This window comes from Dermacentor silvarum, chromosome 5, assembly GCF_013339745.2.
Source record: "Dermacentor silvarum isolate Dsil-2018 chromosome 5, BIME_Dsil_1.4, whole genome shotgun sequence".
Lineage (NCBI taxonomy): Eukaryota > Metazoa > Arthropoda > Arachnida > Ixodida > Ixodidae > Dermacentor > Dermacentor silvarum.
This window is the reverse complement of record NC_051158.1, coordinates 38,862,157-38,878,940: the sequence shown is the minus strand read 5'-3', so window position 1 is coordinate 38,878,940 and position 16,784 is coordinate 38,862,157. Positions and strand designations below refer to the sequence as shown.

The 16,784-nt window shown below is 46.5% G+C and overlaps 1 protein-coding gene across 1 annotated transcript; it reads left to right on the top strand.

The window, feature by feature from the left end:
• Positions 1–147: 147 nt before the first annotated feature.
• Positions 148–7,426, top strand: LOC119453310 (etoposide-induced protein 2.4). The gene is made up of 2 exons (XM_037715350.2): positions 148–1,375; positions 2,579–7,426. Exons 1-2 carry the CDS (start codon positions 432–434, stop codon positions 2,871–2,873), a joined length of 1,239 nt encoding a protein of 412 aa, XP_037571278.1. The 5' UTR covers positions 148–431; the 3' UTR covers positions 2,874–7,426.
• Positions 7,427–16,784: the final 9,358 nt, after the last annotated feature.

Below are 16,784 nucleotides of genomic sequence, written 5' to 3'. Positions count from 1 at the left end.
GACAAATACTGAAAGCACTGAGCGCACAACAAATATCAAGAAAATATCAAGAAAATATCAAGAAAAAAAAAAACAAGAGGCAAAGCTTGCAGAAAAAAAAAATGCGTGTTTTAAAGCGCCATCTATAACGGCTATAAGAAAAGCAACATAGACAAAGCATCGTGCAGACCCTGGTAACCAAGTGGCGTGTGTGAGTGCATGTGTGACTGTGATCGTGTGTGTTGCTTTTATCCTGTAAATTTTTTATTCGTAACCACTCCGATTGTGCGTGTGACGGGTGTGACTGACTGCGTGAGAATGTGCAAGCTAAGAACTGCCGAATCTTGGTAGCGCACGCTTACTGCGTCTTGCTCTGGCTTACAAGTCAGCTGAGAGAGAAACAACAAAAGTTTTTCCCAGTCACGTCGCGAGGCACGAGTGGAGAGAGAGCGATGGAGGACTTGAAGTGCGGTTTCGTGGGGCTGGTGCGCGGTGTTTACGATTCCGTCGTGGGAATCGGCGTCGTCAAAGCCCTGGACGCCGATCAAAGGAGATCAGCTGCTCAGCGAGCCACTGACGCTGCGTCGCAACCCGCGACTGCCCTGGCTCTACGCAGGGCCGCGGTCCAGGCTTTAGCCTTCGGAGCTTCTTCCTCGACGGTTGAACAGCAGCATCCGTCATCGTTGTCGTCCCCGCTGCGTACTAGACGCGAAGAGCCTCGGCTTCTGTACCGCATTTTCCAGTGCTGTCTGTTGAACGGCGGCGTCTTCGGACTGAGCATAGTCGCTTTCAACTACCTGCTTCTCCCCGCCGTGCAGTCGCTGATCGGCCTGCTATACGGCAACCACCAAAGTTCCCCGGCGAACAGCATATGGACTTGGTTGCAGCCGCTGCTCGTCTACACGTTTCAGGGGCTCTGGGTGCTTCCGCTGTTCTTGCTAAGCAAGTTTGTGAACAGCTTGTGGTTCCAGGACATAGCGAACATCGCGTTTCGCCACATCACGGGCGGGCGCCCGACGCTCCTGCCCAGCGTCAGCCGCATCCTCTCGGACGTGCTGTTCAGCGTGCTGGTGCAGACCCTGTTTTTGTTTCAGTCGCACCTCGTAGGCGCGCTACCCATCGGCAAGATAGGTGAGCTCGTCAGCCTGATCCACCTGTGCCTGCTGTACTCTCTCTACGCGTTCGAGTACGTTTGGTTCAGCCGCGGCTGGGAGCTGCACCGGCGGCTTTCGTTCATCGAGGACAACTGGCCGTACTTCGTCGGGTTCGGTCTGCCGCTGGCCATGCTCACTTCGTGGCCCACGTCGTACTTCATAAGCGGCTCCATCTTCTCGATCCTCTTCCCGCTGTTCATCCTGAGCGCCCATGGTGTCACGCCGGCCACTGGCACTGCCAGGTAAGCAAATGCCTGTTTTACGGGCCTAGAAGACGCTTAGCTTCGAGCACATTCGTAGTTCTCACTGGCGGGAATGTCTCGTCCCACTGCTTGACACTTCAGCGGTCAGCTGTCTTGGTGGGTGCAGCAGCGATTGATGTAAAAGTGGCCTAGTTGGTATGAAAACAAATAAATAGGAAGATTACAGAACTGACAGCCGGGTTAGTTGGTCTTTATTCATCTTTGAATCGGCTTTTCCAGCTCAAGAAACGAATGGCAGAGAAGCACACACGGACAGCGCTGTCTCTCAAACGAGAGACAGAGTTGTCCGTGTGTGCTTCTCTGTCGTCTGTGTAACAACTAGAACATGTGCCAGTTATTCCCGCGTGAGTTGATTACACTCGCACAGGTTTTTAGTCTTTGCTGCTAACACAAGCATTTCGTAGGGCAAGCCTGTTTGATCTCGGGGTCTGCTACCATAGCCATTTTCTATTTATCTTGGCTATAGACTGGCTTGTACTGATGTCATTCTAGCTGCCGCGCTGAAGAACCAGCACAGTGAGCATCCGTTGGTGTCTCTCATGCTGTGGTTCTGCAGGCTGTGCCGTGGTTCTGGCACGGACACCATGAGCGTTCTGACTGTATCACAGTAACATTGATGCAGGTTAACCAAGACAGTGAATATGATGCACTAATGTCATTCTATCCGCCACATTGGAGAAGCAGCATAGTAAGAAGCTGCGTATATGATGTCACGTGCAAGCTAGGAAGGTTCAGTTTGTCAGATTTTTTCATGTGCACTGCAGGACTGCTGTTCTGCTCGTGCAGTTCGTGACATAGATTGGGCATGTGGACCAGCACGACCTCCTGTGCTCTATAATTGCATTAGTTCTCAGTAGCTCTATGTGGTTCTGCTATCAGTAGATTCCACTAGCAAGCCAAGTAACCTTGTGAAGGGCCTCTGTTCCCTTATCTCGTGAGGAGAGGTTGACTAGTTGGTCCTTGCTTAAGGCTATAATTACTTAAGTGCAAAGGCACAACCACGAAGCAATCTGCATACAGACACGTGCCACACCACAGCTTTAAAAAAAAATCGTCCCAGGTGCTACTAATAGCTACAGTGCTTGTGATGTTTGTATGTGTGTTTTCCTGCAAGGTTATGTCCTAACACTGCATTTTGTTCTGTATCTCATTGTGACCATGAACTACCACTTGTGCTTCCAGGTTTCCCCTTCAACTCTTCTCTCCGTCCATCTGGGTCTCCAACGCGATCTTCCATCGGCTGACGGCCAACTGCACTACCAAGCCCGTTCGTCCCGCGGTCTCGCGACAAAAGCGGTCGGTCACCCGCGAGCACCGGAAGCAGTCCTTGTCTCCCCGTGCATTGCGCCCAAGAACCGCCTGCCACTCCCAGCTGATGGACCGGCTCAGCCACGCTGGGGACGTCTTGATGTTACTCCATGCGAGGTTGTCTAGCAGTCACCGTCGCATTCGTAAACGACGTCGTTCACAAATGTGACGGCTTCCCTCGCAACAACGATGCAACACATGCCGCAGCCACCAGGATTGGGTCGTCTCACGACCGAGGTGGCTGCAGCAGCTTGTGAGCATTTATCAATGGATGGCTGTTGTTCCAGCGACTGTGTGACACGCCCAGCTTTATTCGAGGGCACAACACTGTTTTAGTATTTTATTATAATTATTGACCTGTCAGTCAAGGTTCGAGAGCCTTGTGATGTGCCCTTGGCTGCTGTGTACGAACTTTTTAAGAAGCAGGGCGGGGTGTTCTGCGATACTTTTGGTCGCTAACAGCTTCATGCACCTCATTTGTCGCTGCTGCATTGCATCAAGAACACCGTGAGTTGTCTGGACACGGCTGTGAACAGTCCCATGCACATAATATAAAGGATACTGTAGAGATTATGTTATTTTGTTCCTATTGAACAAAACATCTTTTCTGAAATGCCGTATCGAAATAAAAGTGCATGTTTTATTGTTTTCAGTTGCAGTGCTAGACTTTCTCTTTGACCACATTGGTCTCAATCAACTTATAAAACATTTTAGGGGGTCTGCAATCGGAATAAGCCTTGTTCCTTTTGCCCCATGTCATGCAGGGCCATTGAATAAAATTTAATAATTTAATGTAATATGTACACAGTTGGTGTACACGATCTCGGTTCTTAATTGGGACATTGCAGGCATACCATGTTCTCAATTTCTTGCCAACATATCTCATCACTTACATCTTTTTATTTTAGCTAGCAAGTAGCAGCACTGTTTGTTTCTTTGTAGAACTGATGTTGGCTATCAGGTCTACTACATATGGACCCTGATAGCAGTGTTAGCTTATATCAGCTGTTCTTATCTGTGGCTGCTAAAACTTGTAGAAACCTGACGGGGGAGATTGTTTGCATGCACCACTATCTTAAAGAGACACTGCAGGGAAAATATTGAGCCAAGCTAGATCGATAGATTATTCGTCTATTATTGTTTTGTGTGTGCCAGTATGTCCCGTTGTTGAGTGGAAAATTTCCACCGAAGGTCCTGTTGCTGCTCCTCAATTTGAACTGCCCACTCCAATATGGATGAGTTGACATTATGTCCACTTGATCTCCCTCTGTGATGCTCTCTGTGAATCAGCCAGTATTGATGTCGCAGAAGTAGTACTTAGTCCACAGCAGGTGGCGCCACTACAATTTTTCATTTTCGTCATTTTCTCGCTCGCAAAAAAGCTCTGTTCTCGCTATGACTGAAGAATTCGTTATTACAGAAGCCTAATCGTTCAATCTAGCTCGACCTAATATTTTCCTTTAGTGTCTCTTAAACATACTATGTAACGGTCAACAGCTTTGTACTGTCTTTTACATTTTTGTCTACACTTCCCGACCAATAAGGGCCTCCCTGTATCTGCAAGCTCAGTGTCGGCAGCCGTTTTAGGCTTGTAAATGTTGCATGCTAGCTGTGCATTAATGGGTTACGGCGAAACTGCTTAAAGCACACTAGCATGAAGTGTGGGACCATGGCTTCTTTAGCTCGCATGCCTGAGTTCTACTTTGACTTGGTCATAGGGCATTGCAGAAACGTTTTCCATCTGCCTTATCTGTTGCAAAGGCTTGCGGTACATTATTGTGCATGCCCAAGGCTCAAGGCATTTAACGTAATCCCCTCTTCCTTTTTCTTTTGTGAATAATTTGCAGAGCTGGTACGGAGAAGTTTGTGGCTCATTTGCATCGAACATTCACGTGGCTTTCTGTCAATGCTAAAAGGGTAGTCGAACAACTTCGGCTCCATTCGATTTGCCCTGAACTTTGTGAAATAGTTCCCGCCTGTTCGTTGAAAGTACTTGCTAGTGCAGAACCGGCATGGCATGACCTGGATGAGCCCTGCACTACCTCTCGGACAAGTGCAGGAAATGCTGCGAACTTGTACGCGAAGCCTGCGCTGTGCGATACAAATGGCAACATGCCAGTGCACCACATTTTTGAATTGGCGAAATCAATAGCAAAGTGTGGCACCTTTTGAAATAGTTCAGAAAGTGCAGATGAAAATGAATGGGCCTTTCTTTAGTAGGCAGGCTCTGTGATGAAATTTCCCACTTCTTGTAGCTTTGTCAAGCCTAATGTCATTTTTGTTGTTGTTCATTTGGCTTTACATTCTTTTTAGTATGGTTAATTCGTTAGTCAGCATTGTCGCCCATAGGAGCAGTATGTTCACTTTTCAGCTAACACGCATTCAAGCAGCAGCATTCGGTGCTCTAGCAGTGTCGAGCCTTGATATAACAAGCATGAATACTATAATGAATTATTGGGTGCGACAAAGTAAATCTAAAATGTTTCTCGGCAATATCGGCACGTAACGAATGCGTACTTACACCAAAATGTTGGATACAGTGAGGGTATTTTCGTGCTGGATGCGCCTTCGTTATAATGAGACTCGTTAGTAAAACAGCGAGCCGTAGCAATGCCGCGTTCCGAGATCCCCATTGTCATGAATTCAGGAAATGTACTAGGCCAGTATGGGCAGCCGTGCTAGTTGATTAAGGATTAAACTTGCAAACAGTAGTGAAAAGAGAAAAACTGTTAGGACAGGTGCAAACCTTCATCTGAACTTTATTTCAAAAAGCAAGCCCACCCTAAAGGAAAACATGCAATGTATAAGCATTGAGCATGGACACACATGGCAAACCATAAATAGCTTGAGCTTGTGTGCCATCATTTAGGGTGCTGTGGGGAGGCAAAACTTCAGTGTTCCAAGAATGCATCTTGTAAGGATTTTCACCCATCGATTAAGAAAAGAGACCGTTGAAATGCATACTTGACTGTTCGGTTTTCATGAGCTCGTTGGTGCACTTTCATGTGCAATACAGATACTTTTCAAGCTTTCCTGACAAACTATTGCAGTCCAAGGTTTCCACAGTGCTGCTTCTAGAAGTGGTTTCACATAATGTTGAACAGCTTGTGGTAAAGCAAGGAACTCAGCTTGGCTAGTAAACGAGATGGTCTGTGTAGCGCGACGCATATTGTCACAATAATTTTGTTCCTTAATTCTTGTGTCCTTGTCTCTGTGTGGCACTACTGTTCATCCCAATTGTTCTAGTGGGTTTATTATAACGAGTGCAAGCCACACGAAATGTTTCCTGTTCGACTCCGCCCCCTCTGTTTCGTTTCCTGGTCCTATTCAGACGTCCCTTCAGTGATTACACTGGTAGCAGCGTCTCCACGCACTGTGCATCAGATTTACGAGTGGCTGCGTTAAAAAAAAAAAAAAAAGACCAGGGCACTAAGAATTTCATAGTGCCCACTCGTCATTTCCAACTCTTGTAGTTACTGTTACACAGACAATATGGAAACACCTTAGGAGTAGTTCGATTGCTTCTCTCTGCATTGAATGCATGCAGATAGTGGACAGAAGTTGCTTGTAAATGCCTGCAAATTAAAGCTTGATGCCGGCGAGCCTTAGGGTCCATGAAAGTAGATACGCAGTATGCTAAATTTCTCTGTGTGTGTGTGAGCTTACAAGGCTGCAATCAACTTGGGGAATTGAACAAGAAAAGCACTTCTGTCTTCAGGTTTCATTTTTACTTGTCATTCACTGTGGGACGGCTTTTGCAACCTCATAGACACAGTCCTTTACGAAAGAAGTGTTTACAGCTTTCAGTATCTATTATTGAGTGATAGCACTGATGAATCCAGAGTATATGCTTTGATGAGACCCTTGAGGCTACCTTGGATCTGCCCCAGGCAAATAGCAACTGTTAATAGTAGAACTATTGGCCACTGTAGTATGCCATGCTTACTTTACTAGCTCTGATGCAAAAAGGGTGTTGAAGAGCAAACCTGATTGTTGTCAGTAAGTACTAGGGGAACTTATTTTGAACCTTTGTCATTTATTACTCACATGACAACAAAGTGTTGTGTTAATCACAGGGGGAAAATATATTCAAATGCAAGTCTACTAACTCCCCAGCGGGGTTACATATGGGTGTTCCAAAGAGGCAAGGAGCCGCCAATACGCCCTTTTTTATTTTATTTTTTTAATGAGGACTACACTTTTACTTTGAACTGGTGGTGCTTTTCTGCAATGTTGGGTTTAATAAACTCAGAGCAGTCTTATCTGCGCTGGACAGTGCTTCGAACGTGATATAAGTGTTTGTATTGGTGCTGGTATTATTTAAATGCTGAGAGCCTGTGATCATGTAAATCAGTATGTAAATATTACTTTCTTTTTGTTGCAGTGGTGCATGACTTTCGTAAGTGAGATAGAATCAAATATATATGTATATACATACTGATACAAATGACTTGCCTGCTTGGACGAGAAAGCCTGGATATGAGCGTGTCTACTGTGTGCATATTGTGTACTGTCTGTGATGAGCATGTTTTTTTTTTTTTTCTTTTTTTAAGGATAGCTGCTTGTTTTATTGCCTGGTGTGTCACTTTTTTTTTTCTTAGTGCAATGCTTGGGTGTTGCTAATCTAATGTGCAACACCCTTAACCATTGCTGCCCCACTTTTGGCCTTGTAAAAGCACGCCACTTGGGATACAAATAAATATGCGTGAAGCTTTATGCTCACCTTTGTTTCTTTGTGATTCCCTCTTTGACGTTCAAGCAGTGATGCCCATCTTCGATATTTAAGAGAAACAGCGTGAAATGGAAGTTTAATCACGTGTCGCACAAAAACATTAACTTAGGCATGTAAATCAACGCAAAAAAATTCACCGACGATTACGATACAGCTCTATCTGTAAGTGTTTTCATTTCGCGATATATTGGCTGGCGAGGACTATCTGTCTTGTGCGGCACGTTACAAACGGAGCGAAGTGTGGCGCGACTGCCTCGCTGGTCGGGAGATCGCGAGAGGCAGCGCGTGGGTGACGCGTGGGCGCGATTCACGGCAGCCGCCGCAGACAGACCTCCGCTCATGCAGTGCTTTGTTTCCATATATGGCACCGTTGGACTCGCTCGCCGCATGCCATTGGTGAACAGACGATGGCGCACTACTCTGACGCCATCTCGTAGCGGTCGTCGCCGCAGAGGCGGCACTACGTTTTTTTTTTCTCACGCTTTCGCCATACCCTCCTGCCGCCCTCTTCGCTATCGCCGTCTTTCATCGCCCGCTTCGCGCTGTGTTCGCTCTTTCATTCTTCGCTGTGCTCGCACGCTCGCTCGATTACGCCGAGGGACGACGCTCAACGCAGGAACGGGCCCCCAAGAGCTGTGCTCTAAAAACAAAGGCATTGGGGGATTTAGCAACCGATATGACTATGAGGTGCTGTGGTGAGGGGTCAATTGATCAGTTTTGACGACCTGGGGTTTCTTAAATGGAATCTAAAGAACAAAAAAAAAAACATGCGTTTAGCTGTATTAGTAAATTATGCTTCTACAATACCGAGAAAGGAAGCTTGGCAAGCCATACAAGACGGTAAAATGAATGGCTGGTGGCGACGCCTCCTCGAAGCTTGCGCACTAGCCTAACCGTGACGTTATGAATCTCGACGTCGTCTGATGCTCGAGTCTATTTAATATTTGTTGTCTGTCAATATGGCTCAAATTTGCATTCTAGTGAGCCAAAGACCGAATTCGGCAGGTTTTGACGAATTTTACTACGCCACAAAAGGCCCAAAGTACGAAAAAAAAATATCAATTAAATTCATGACGTCACACTGACATGCAGGCGTTGGGGGCTTAGCGGTGCGAAATTCGAGAAAAAAACAGTTCGGCCTTCATTTTCTTTTGTTTTAAATTCGTAATCGAGCTCTTGCCACTGAATTAACGAGAATATAGTTTTGAACGAATGCTTTGTTAGTTTAGGCTGACGTAGCTTCTCTGTAGTGTCCATTTAAGGTGCACCCAAAATCGTACGTACACAGGTTTACCAAACAGCTGTAATGCTTAAAAATGCAACGTTGCGGAGGACTTAATTTTTCAGGCAACGTTTATGACTGAATCTTGATTTTTTTTTTTGTGCAAAGTATGCTATACTTCACGTTCGATTGGGGATGCGGGAGGGTGGTTTGTGATCCAGAATGTCCTCGCAGTAGACGAATGTTTTAGATTTGGATGGCCGCAAATATATAGTTGCAGTATCCGCGAATATCTCCCAATGGGAAAACGAACGCACGGCACTTTTCAAAACGTTCACGAACGAGTATGGGCTACACGAGCTAGCATGTTCCCGCTCGTGCAAACGGCACCAAACTACACAAAAAAAAAAGGCCAATTATTTTGGTGCGCTTTTATTTTCATTGCCTCACTTGCGCTTATTGATCGACCTTCGGTTGTTCCGTTCAGTTCGTGTTAACGGCCAGCTGCTTCGTTTGGAATAAAACGCGATGAGTGTAAGACTAACAGCTGCGTTATATGTGGTTCCAACTGCTGTACGTGGGACGTCCTTTTTTTGTTGTTTTTTGTTTTGCTTTTTCTGACTGTCTGCAAGATTTGTGAAGAACAACTTTACTCATTCTGACCCCTTGCCCGCGAGGTAAGTATACCTATAAGTGTATAATATTGAAAGATTATAGATATACGTCCTCTTGCACCCTTCATGAAAACTCAGAGCCCGTACTTAACTGAACAAGTAACTTGGCGCAATATAAAACACAGACACAATAAAGGCAGACAAAGACAAGCGCTACTTACAACTGTTTAATGGAAGAGAAAGATTATATATATATATATATATATATATATATATATATACATACATACATACATACATACATACATACATACATACATACATATATACATACATACATGGTGTCCCAGCCATCACGCAGCACGATTTTAAAACAAAAAAGGAACGGCGTTACGCGAAGCCAACCTAGTGCGTGTTGTTTCCAGTACAGTGGAGTAGCCGCCCGTAATTTTTTCGTTACTGAGATTTAATTAATTCATTGTAATTAATTCTCTAACCCCGAGAAGTGCTATCCTAATTATAAAATTGTCAATGAGAAAGTTGTAGGGCACCATGAAAAACTCCCGATACAGCTTTCTGTTGCTCAATACGTGCTACATAAATGTGTTTTTCCGAGTGTGAAAGAAGCTCTTTGTGCGGTCCTTAACTTGTTCTCGAGCTTCTTTGTTAACCAAGAGAAGGGAAGCGCAGTCGTGGTCGGCAGAAAACTAGGTGGGGTGATGAACTTAGGAAATTTGGAGGTGCAAGTTGGAATCAGCTAGCGCAAGACAGGGGTAATTGGAGATCGCAGGGTGAGGCCTTCGTCCTGCAGTGGACATAAATATAGGCTGATGATGATAGATGCCCTGTATAGGGCAGACTTCTCAGATTTACATTGACAAGTGATATGCTGCGCGGCTGTCACGGACAAGCTTGAATGCCCGACATATATCAGGACTTTACTTTGTAGAGTGTTTGCTATTATAAGTATAACTATTACGTTAGCAGCAGACGCTGCGTGACAGAAGCAACGAGCAGCATGTACGTATGTGCACATGAGCGCGCACGGAGTACAGTGCCTTCTGGCCTTCCGCCAAGAACAAGTAACATATTGAACTAACGAAAGTTTAAATTTTTTAATGAATTGTATAAAATAATACGCAAAGTGTACACATTACTTAACAGTTTCGGATTATAATTTGTGCAAATGAAAAAAAAAAAAAACTGAAGTCTTTCATGGGGAAACTGGAAAGTAAAGCCTCTTGGAGTACAAATATTGCTGCGTGGATCAAAAAAGGGGTCTGCATCTGAAGGTACAACGTATATACATTAGAGATCATGTGATAATATCTATAGGATCGTCTATTCCTTAAGTCAAAGCAACATACTGTAGACGTCCTAGATTTCTCTAGCAAAAATGTAATTTCCTGTGACGTCTAGCAGATGTCAGTCTTAAATTTGACTTAGACATAAGGACCCTATTCGCACATTTCAGTGACGTTTGTGGTTTATACGCTATACATCACACACCCTAAACAACGTTTAGGCAACCGCTTGTACTTTTATCTCCGCTCCTTCCTCTCTAACCGAGTGGCTCGCTTTCGAGTTGACACTCACCTGTCCGACCCCCACGTCCTCGAGGTGCTGTTCTCTCTCCTACCCTTTTCAATATTGCTATGACCCCTCTCGCCTCCCAACTAGCCCAAATTCCTGACCTCCACCACATCTTTTATGCCGACGGCATCACTCTCGATCTGGTGTTGGTCTGGCAATCCCGGTCACGTACAGGACGCGCTGCAACGTGGGCTAGATCTCATCGGCTCCTTTCTCACCACTGCTGGCCTGTCGCCTGCTCCGGAGAAATCCGAGCTTCTCCTTCTCAACCACTCCTCATACCAGCGCTCCCACAACGCCCTCATCTCCCTCCATCTTTGTGGCTCTCCCATTCCTATCGTCCCCCAATGCAAAGTTCTTGGCTTCCCTTTGCATGCAGCCAAGAACGTGCATGCCCTCCACCACGCTGTCACGACCTGCCACTCAGTAACTCACCTCCTGCGACGCGTGGTCTCTCGGCGTTCAGGTCTCCACGAGGCTCATGCGTGCCGCGTCGCCCATGCGCTCGCGCTCAACAAGTTTCTCTCGAAGTCCTTTCCATTGCACATGCCCTACAACCCTTTCCCTCCCTTCCCTCTCTCCCAGAGTATACAATAAACTCAAGCCGCCATCCACCACATACAGAACCGCACCTTACACCATCGTTTTCCTCCGCTGGGTGCCTGGGCATTCAGGGATTGACGGCAATGAGCTGGCCCATCAGCTTGCCCGTGACACTTCTAACCGGGCACCGTTGATCCCCTGGCTCAAGCCCTCGGAGGACTGTGGGGGACCCTCCCTGCGCCCGCACCATCAAGGAAGTCTACCTCCACCCCTGTCTCGACAAGCGCCTCTACCCTCCCCCTCATCCATCACTCACTGTGCCGGAGGCTCGCCTTCTGCGGCACATCCAAATGAATGCACTGGTTACCCCATCCCCTCTGTTTATCGCTATCGATCCGACCTTAGCTGTGCCAACTGTCCCTCTACATATGCGGACCGATCTCATTTCCTTTTCTACTGCCCGGCTGCTCAGCAATCGAATTCCTATCCTCCCCCTTCCCTTTCCATCACCACCTGGCTCGACTAGCTTGGCGCTGAAGGAGAAGAACAGGATAGTTGCCGTCCAGGCGGTCGATATTCTAGGCCTGTAATTTTTTGGCTGAATAAATGTCTTATACTACTACTACTACTACTACTACTACTACTACTACTACTACTACTACTACTACTACTACTACTACTACTACTACTCCAACGACGACGACGTCGGCGGCAAGCCATAGAATTTCATTGTAGGAAACTATGGGGCAAGCCAGCCATGACGTAGGCGTGTAGGGGGGGGGGGGGGACGCGGTACAAATATATAAGAAAGCTCTGTACAACAACGCACGCTTATATGTACCAGCTTTCAAATGCGTAAGCATTTCTATGTCTACCCAACGAGGAAGCCCGTCCGTTTGTCACGTAAGACGAATCGCTATAAAGAAGGGAATGAAGTCTAGGGTTTGACGAAAACTCGTCTGGCGAGGAAAGAGCATGGCTGTATTAACGTACACTCACCAACTGAAGAATACAAAAAGGGAAGAAGGGAATGTAGACAAAACAAAATTTCGAAAGAAAACAGATTGGCGGTGGTGAGTTTTGAACCTCAGAAGCCGAGTGTCTTACCAACTGGGCTAAACGCCCACGCTTGCAGACGGTGAACATACCTGAACCAAATGGATGTGTTGTACCGGCGGTCACGAAACAAATGTCGAAGGAGAACAGTTTATATGAAGGCTTAATTTGTTGAAAGATTTGGTAATGGCGAAAAAAAAAAAAAAAACATCTCTAGGACCACATGGAGAGCAGACTTGGAGCATTGTAGACATCAGGAAAATTCCGATTTTGCGAGTGTAATGCCAAACACGCCACATCCCCGATGCGTTTCGGTGGTCGCGGGATGTGCCTTCCGCGTTGGGACGTTCCTTCAGCGACCGAAATGCCATCGATCTCTGAGGGCTCACGCGCTTCACGTCGCGCAACACAGACAGATAAGCAGTCAATGAGTTAATAATGATGATAAGGAGTGATGAGGGGTTATATTGGTCTCATCACGGTTGATAACGGTTCGACGCGGTTGGATGAGGTGCTAAAGAGCAATAAGGGCCCCGGCTTATAATGGCTGGTGCAATTCTTATAAGGTTAATAAGCACAGATAAGGGTTTAGAAGGATCGGATCAAGTCCGCTAAGGTTTGGTAAGGACCGAGAGTTGATAGGGGTCGGATCATGTCAGATAAGGTTGATAAGCACAGATACGTGTTGATAAGGATCGGACACTGGGTTGCGTGGACATGAGCAGTGGCACAGTGCTTTTGCATACTTAGACAACTTCCAGAGGCTTTTCTGCGTGATTTTTTTTTTTTTTTGCAGAAGTGGTTGAAAAGGTCCGATTATAGGTGATTATAACCACAGTTGCACTCGCTCTCACTTCTCACCGTTGTTGGAACAGGGAATCTTTCTTTTTAGATCGAAAAATTCTGCTTACAAAATATCCACGCGCTTTTGGAAGTAACCGCTGCAGGGTGTAAACACTACTGAGGGTGGGCTTTTCTTTGCGCCATAAAAACTGGGCCCTTAAAAATCGGTTGTCTCTTTAAGGAAAGGAATGATACGCACTATACAGGGTTCAAGAAAAGGTTCACTTAAAATAATTTATGAAGATCGACCGCACATTTTGGAATCTATGTCAAGCGAAGCGGCGACGCCTGCGGTAATGTTTACAAATTTCATGTTAAGCAGCGTGCAACCTCGTGCGATGCTTAGGTATATCCACCACAACGGTGGCAACGTTAATCTCGCGCAATTTTTTGGATGCGAAAGCGTCAAATGACTCACTGAGCGAGAAAGCCGGCGTCTGTATCAGCCTATAAATTCTCATTGGCTGTGACGCCGCTTCACGGGCGCGCCTTGACGGAGCATAGCGCGGGCGAAACTATAGGGAGCCTGCGTGCAAGGCTCTCTAGGCGAAGCTGGAGTTACTGTATATGCTACCAAAATATATGCTACCAAAGGTGTATATGCTCCCGTAGGGAGCATGTACATGTACATGCTCCCTACGGGAGCATGTACTCTAGGCGAAACGGAACAACAGCGCGCCAGGTGTTGCGTGAGGGGAGAGGGCATCGCTGCGACGCCACGTCACTCTCGCTCGCGGAAGCCTGTGTTATCGGCGCGTTCCTTGGCCGCGTAAGTTCTCGCCAGCGTTCTAACTGCGCTTCGGTAAGGCCAAATCAAAACCCGCCAAGCGTCTCACCGCGCTGGCTTGCAAGCGAGGAGTTCATAACTCGAGGGACCGCTCAGCGGCGTTCGATTGAGCATTAATGCTTTCGCATTCACAACTCATGAGAAGTGCTTAGCTGTACTCGAAAATGTTATTATGCTTACGCACTGCACCGCTGACAATGAAGTATATGTGCCGTTTATGCTTATGCTTATATATACAACCCAACGGTCGCGGCTATATGTATATATGTACACATTCAACAGAACGGGCGCAAATGCAGGGCGCAGACGCTATAGTTCCGTGTCCCATAAGCGTCCTCCGTGTTTGCTTTTTTTCGGCATGGCGCTGTTACCCGCCGTGATGACGTAGTGGTTTTGGCGTTGCGTTGCGAGGTGGCGGCATCAAATCCCGTCCGCGGCGGCCGCATTTCGATGGAAAACGCCCGTGTACTGCAGTGCATTGGGTGCACGTTAAAGAACCCCAGTTGGTCAAAATTAATCCGGAGTCCCCCACTATACGGCGTGCCTCATAATTAGATCGTAGTTTTGACACGTAATTAATTTTAATTCCGCTGTCTATTAGACATGTTTCGATCACTCAGCATTGGTAAAAGAATGCAAGTTTTCGCTTTAAATTGGTGAGCATCTTCAGGATGTGTAAGCGCTACAACCTTTACTCAGATTATCCATGTGTGTTAGCATCCTGACTTGGTAATGCCTATACTGCCTTGAAAAGCACGATGTTTGTTTTATGTGGAGGTTGTTTTTCATTTCTAAGATGATGTAACTTCTTTCAGCGTCTTTGTTTCTGCTATATAAGGAGCTTTCTCAAAAAGAAACCTGCACAGATTTATGACTGCGCGATCGTCCTCGAATACATTGTGGATTTCCTTATACAAAAAGAGATAGCCGTTAATATTGTTTCTTTGCAGAAGTTTGTATCATATTGTCTGGTGCATGGTTGAAGATCATTTAAAATAAGCTGTGGTCAAAATACGCATTGTACAAAGCCTCGCGCATTAAAATAAAGAAGTGTGACAAGTGAATATACTGACTTAATAATAAATATTGTATTCTATGATGGCGTTTCATTTTTGTTGAATATCTGCGAAATGAGAAAAATAAGGCGTTATTGTTCGGGGGAAAGGGGGGGGGGGGTAGGGGCGCTTTAGATATATATTTTGGTCCCCACTAATGAAAATCTCTGCGCACGCGCTGTGTCCACGTCGGATGTAAATATATTCCTGTATCACGGCCGATGAATAAAAAAAAAAAGAAAAAAAAAAAAAAAAAAGGTGCGGCCTGCCGCGTCGGGCGCGCTGCTATGAGAACGAACGTGACGGCCGTAGTTGCATTGTCGGCCGCTTGGCTGGGCCGAACGGCGCTAGCTGAGAGGGAGGAACGCTTCGGCTTGCACGCGCGACGGCGTTCCAAGCGCGTTCCTGACGCATTTGCTATATGCCGATGCCAGACAACAGACCCCGGCGTGTGGTGCCGCGGCGGATCACACAGTTTTCGATGTACGCGGCAGGCCGCACCTTCTTCTTCTTTTTTTTTTCTTTTTTTTTTTTTATCCAGCGGCCGTGCCTGTATATTCTAGCAGAAAACAACTGGGGGAACTTCCTATTGTCCGCATTGAAAGCAGTACATTTCCTGAAACATGTCCGTCGTACGCATTAAACATGTCCTTCAGCAAACACCAATAGGCCAACAAACAGTTTTATCAAAAGCCTGGATGGTCAGGACGAACCAACACTTTAGATAAGTGTGAAGAATGTGCAATGTAAGCAGCGGTAAAGAAACAAGAGAAAGCGAAAACATACGTTTTATTCAGATGGCCTCGCAGTTGAGCCTCTAATACACGTAGCTATGCGTAAAGTGTAAGGAGCATAAGGTAGAGGAAAAAAAAAAAAAAAAAAGACGCCGCGTCCAATATGGTCGTATGAGACTGTTCTTTACCGGCACTTCTATTAGATCAAGCGCACATTAAAAAAAATAATAAAATAAAAAAAGAAACTGCGAAGAAGAATACGCGCGTATAGTCTGAACATTGTTCGGTCGCATCCATAATTAAAGCACAATTTAGCGAAAGATCTTGCAAACGGGTTGCCGGTTGCATTCAAAAGCGTCAGAGAACTCCTGTAAATATCGCAGGGGCAAATGGACTCTGTAAAAATCTTCGGCCGCTCTCGGCTGCCGCCTGCGGTAAACAGAGTCCGCGGTGTAGCAGTTGTCGAGCGCAAAGTATAGGAAGAACAGCTGGTCGGCCGAGAGGTTCAAGTTGGGCAGGCGATAGTCAAGGTCCCAAATGCGCCGCACGTGCAACATCTCGCGAAAGGCCCGGAAAGCCAGGTGTATGGCCACCGCCTGCTCGAGCACGGCCTTCCGAAGGGTCTTCGTAAAGGGATAGATATCGGGCCCCAGTTCCAGGTTGTTCTGGATGCAGCCGAGCAAGGAACCCAGGGCCTGCGTCGAGTTTTCGGTGAGCCCTGGCACCAGGGTGTGCGGTCCGCCGCCGTACGGCTCTTCCTCCGTGAGCATCTTGACCATGGCCCGGTACAGCCTAGTGGCGACTCGCGAAAGGTGAAGGGCAAAGAAGGAGTCGTTGGTGCGCGTCGAGGAGTTCATGATGGCCGCCGGGACGTGGACGACTCGACGCGTCGGGTCGTACC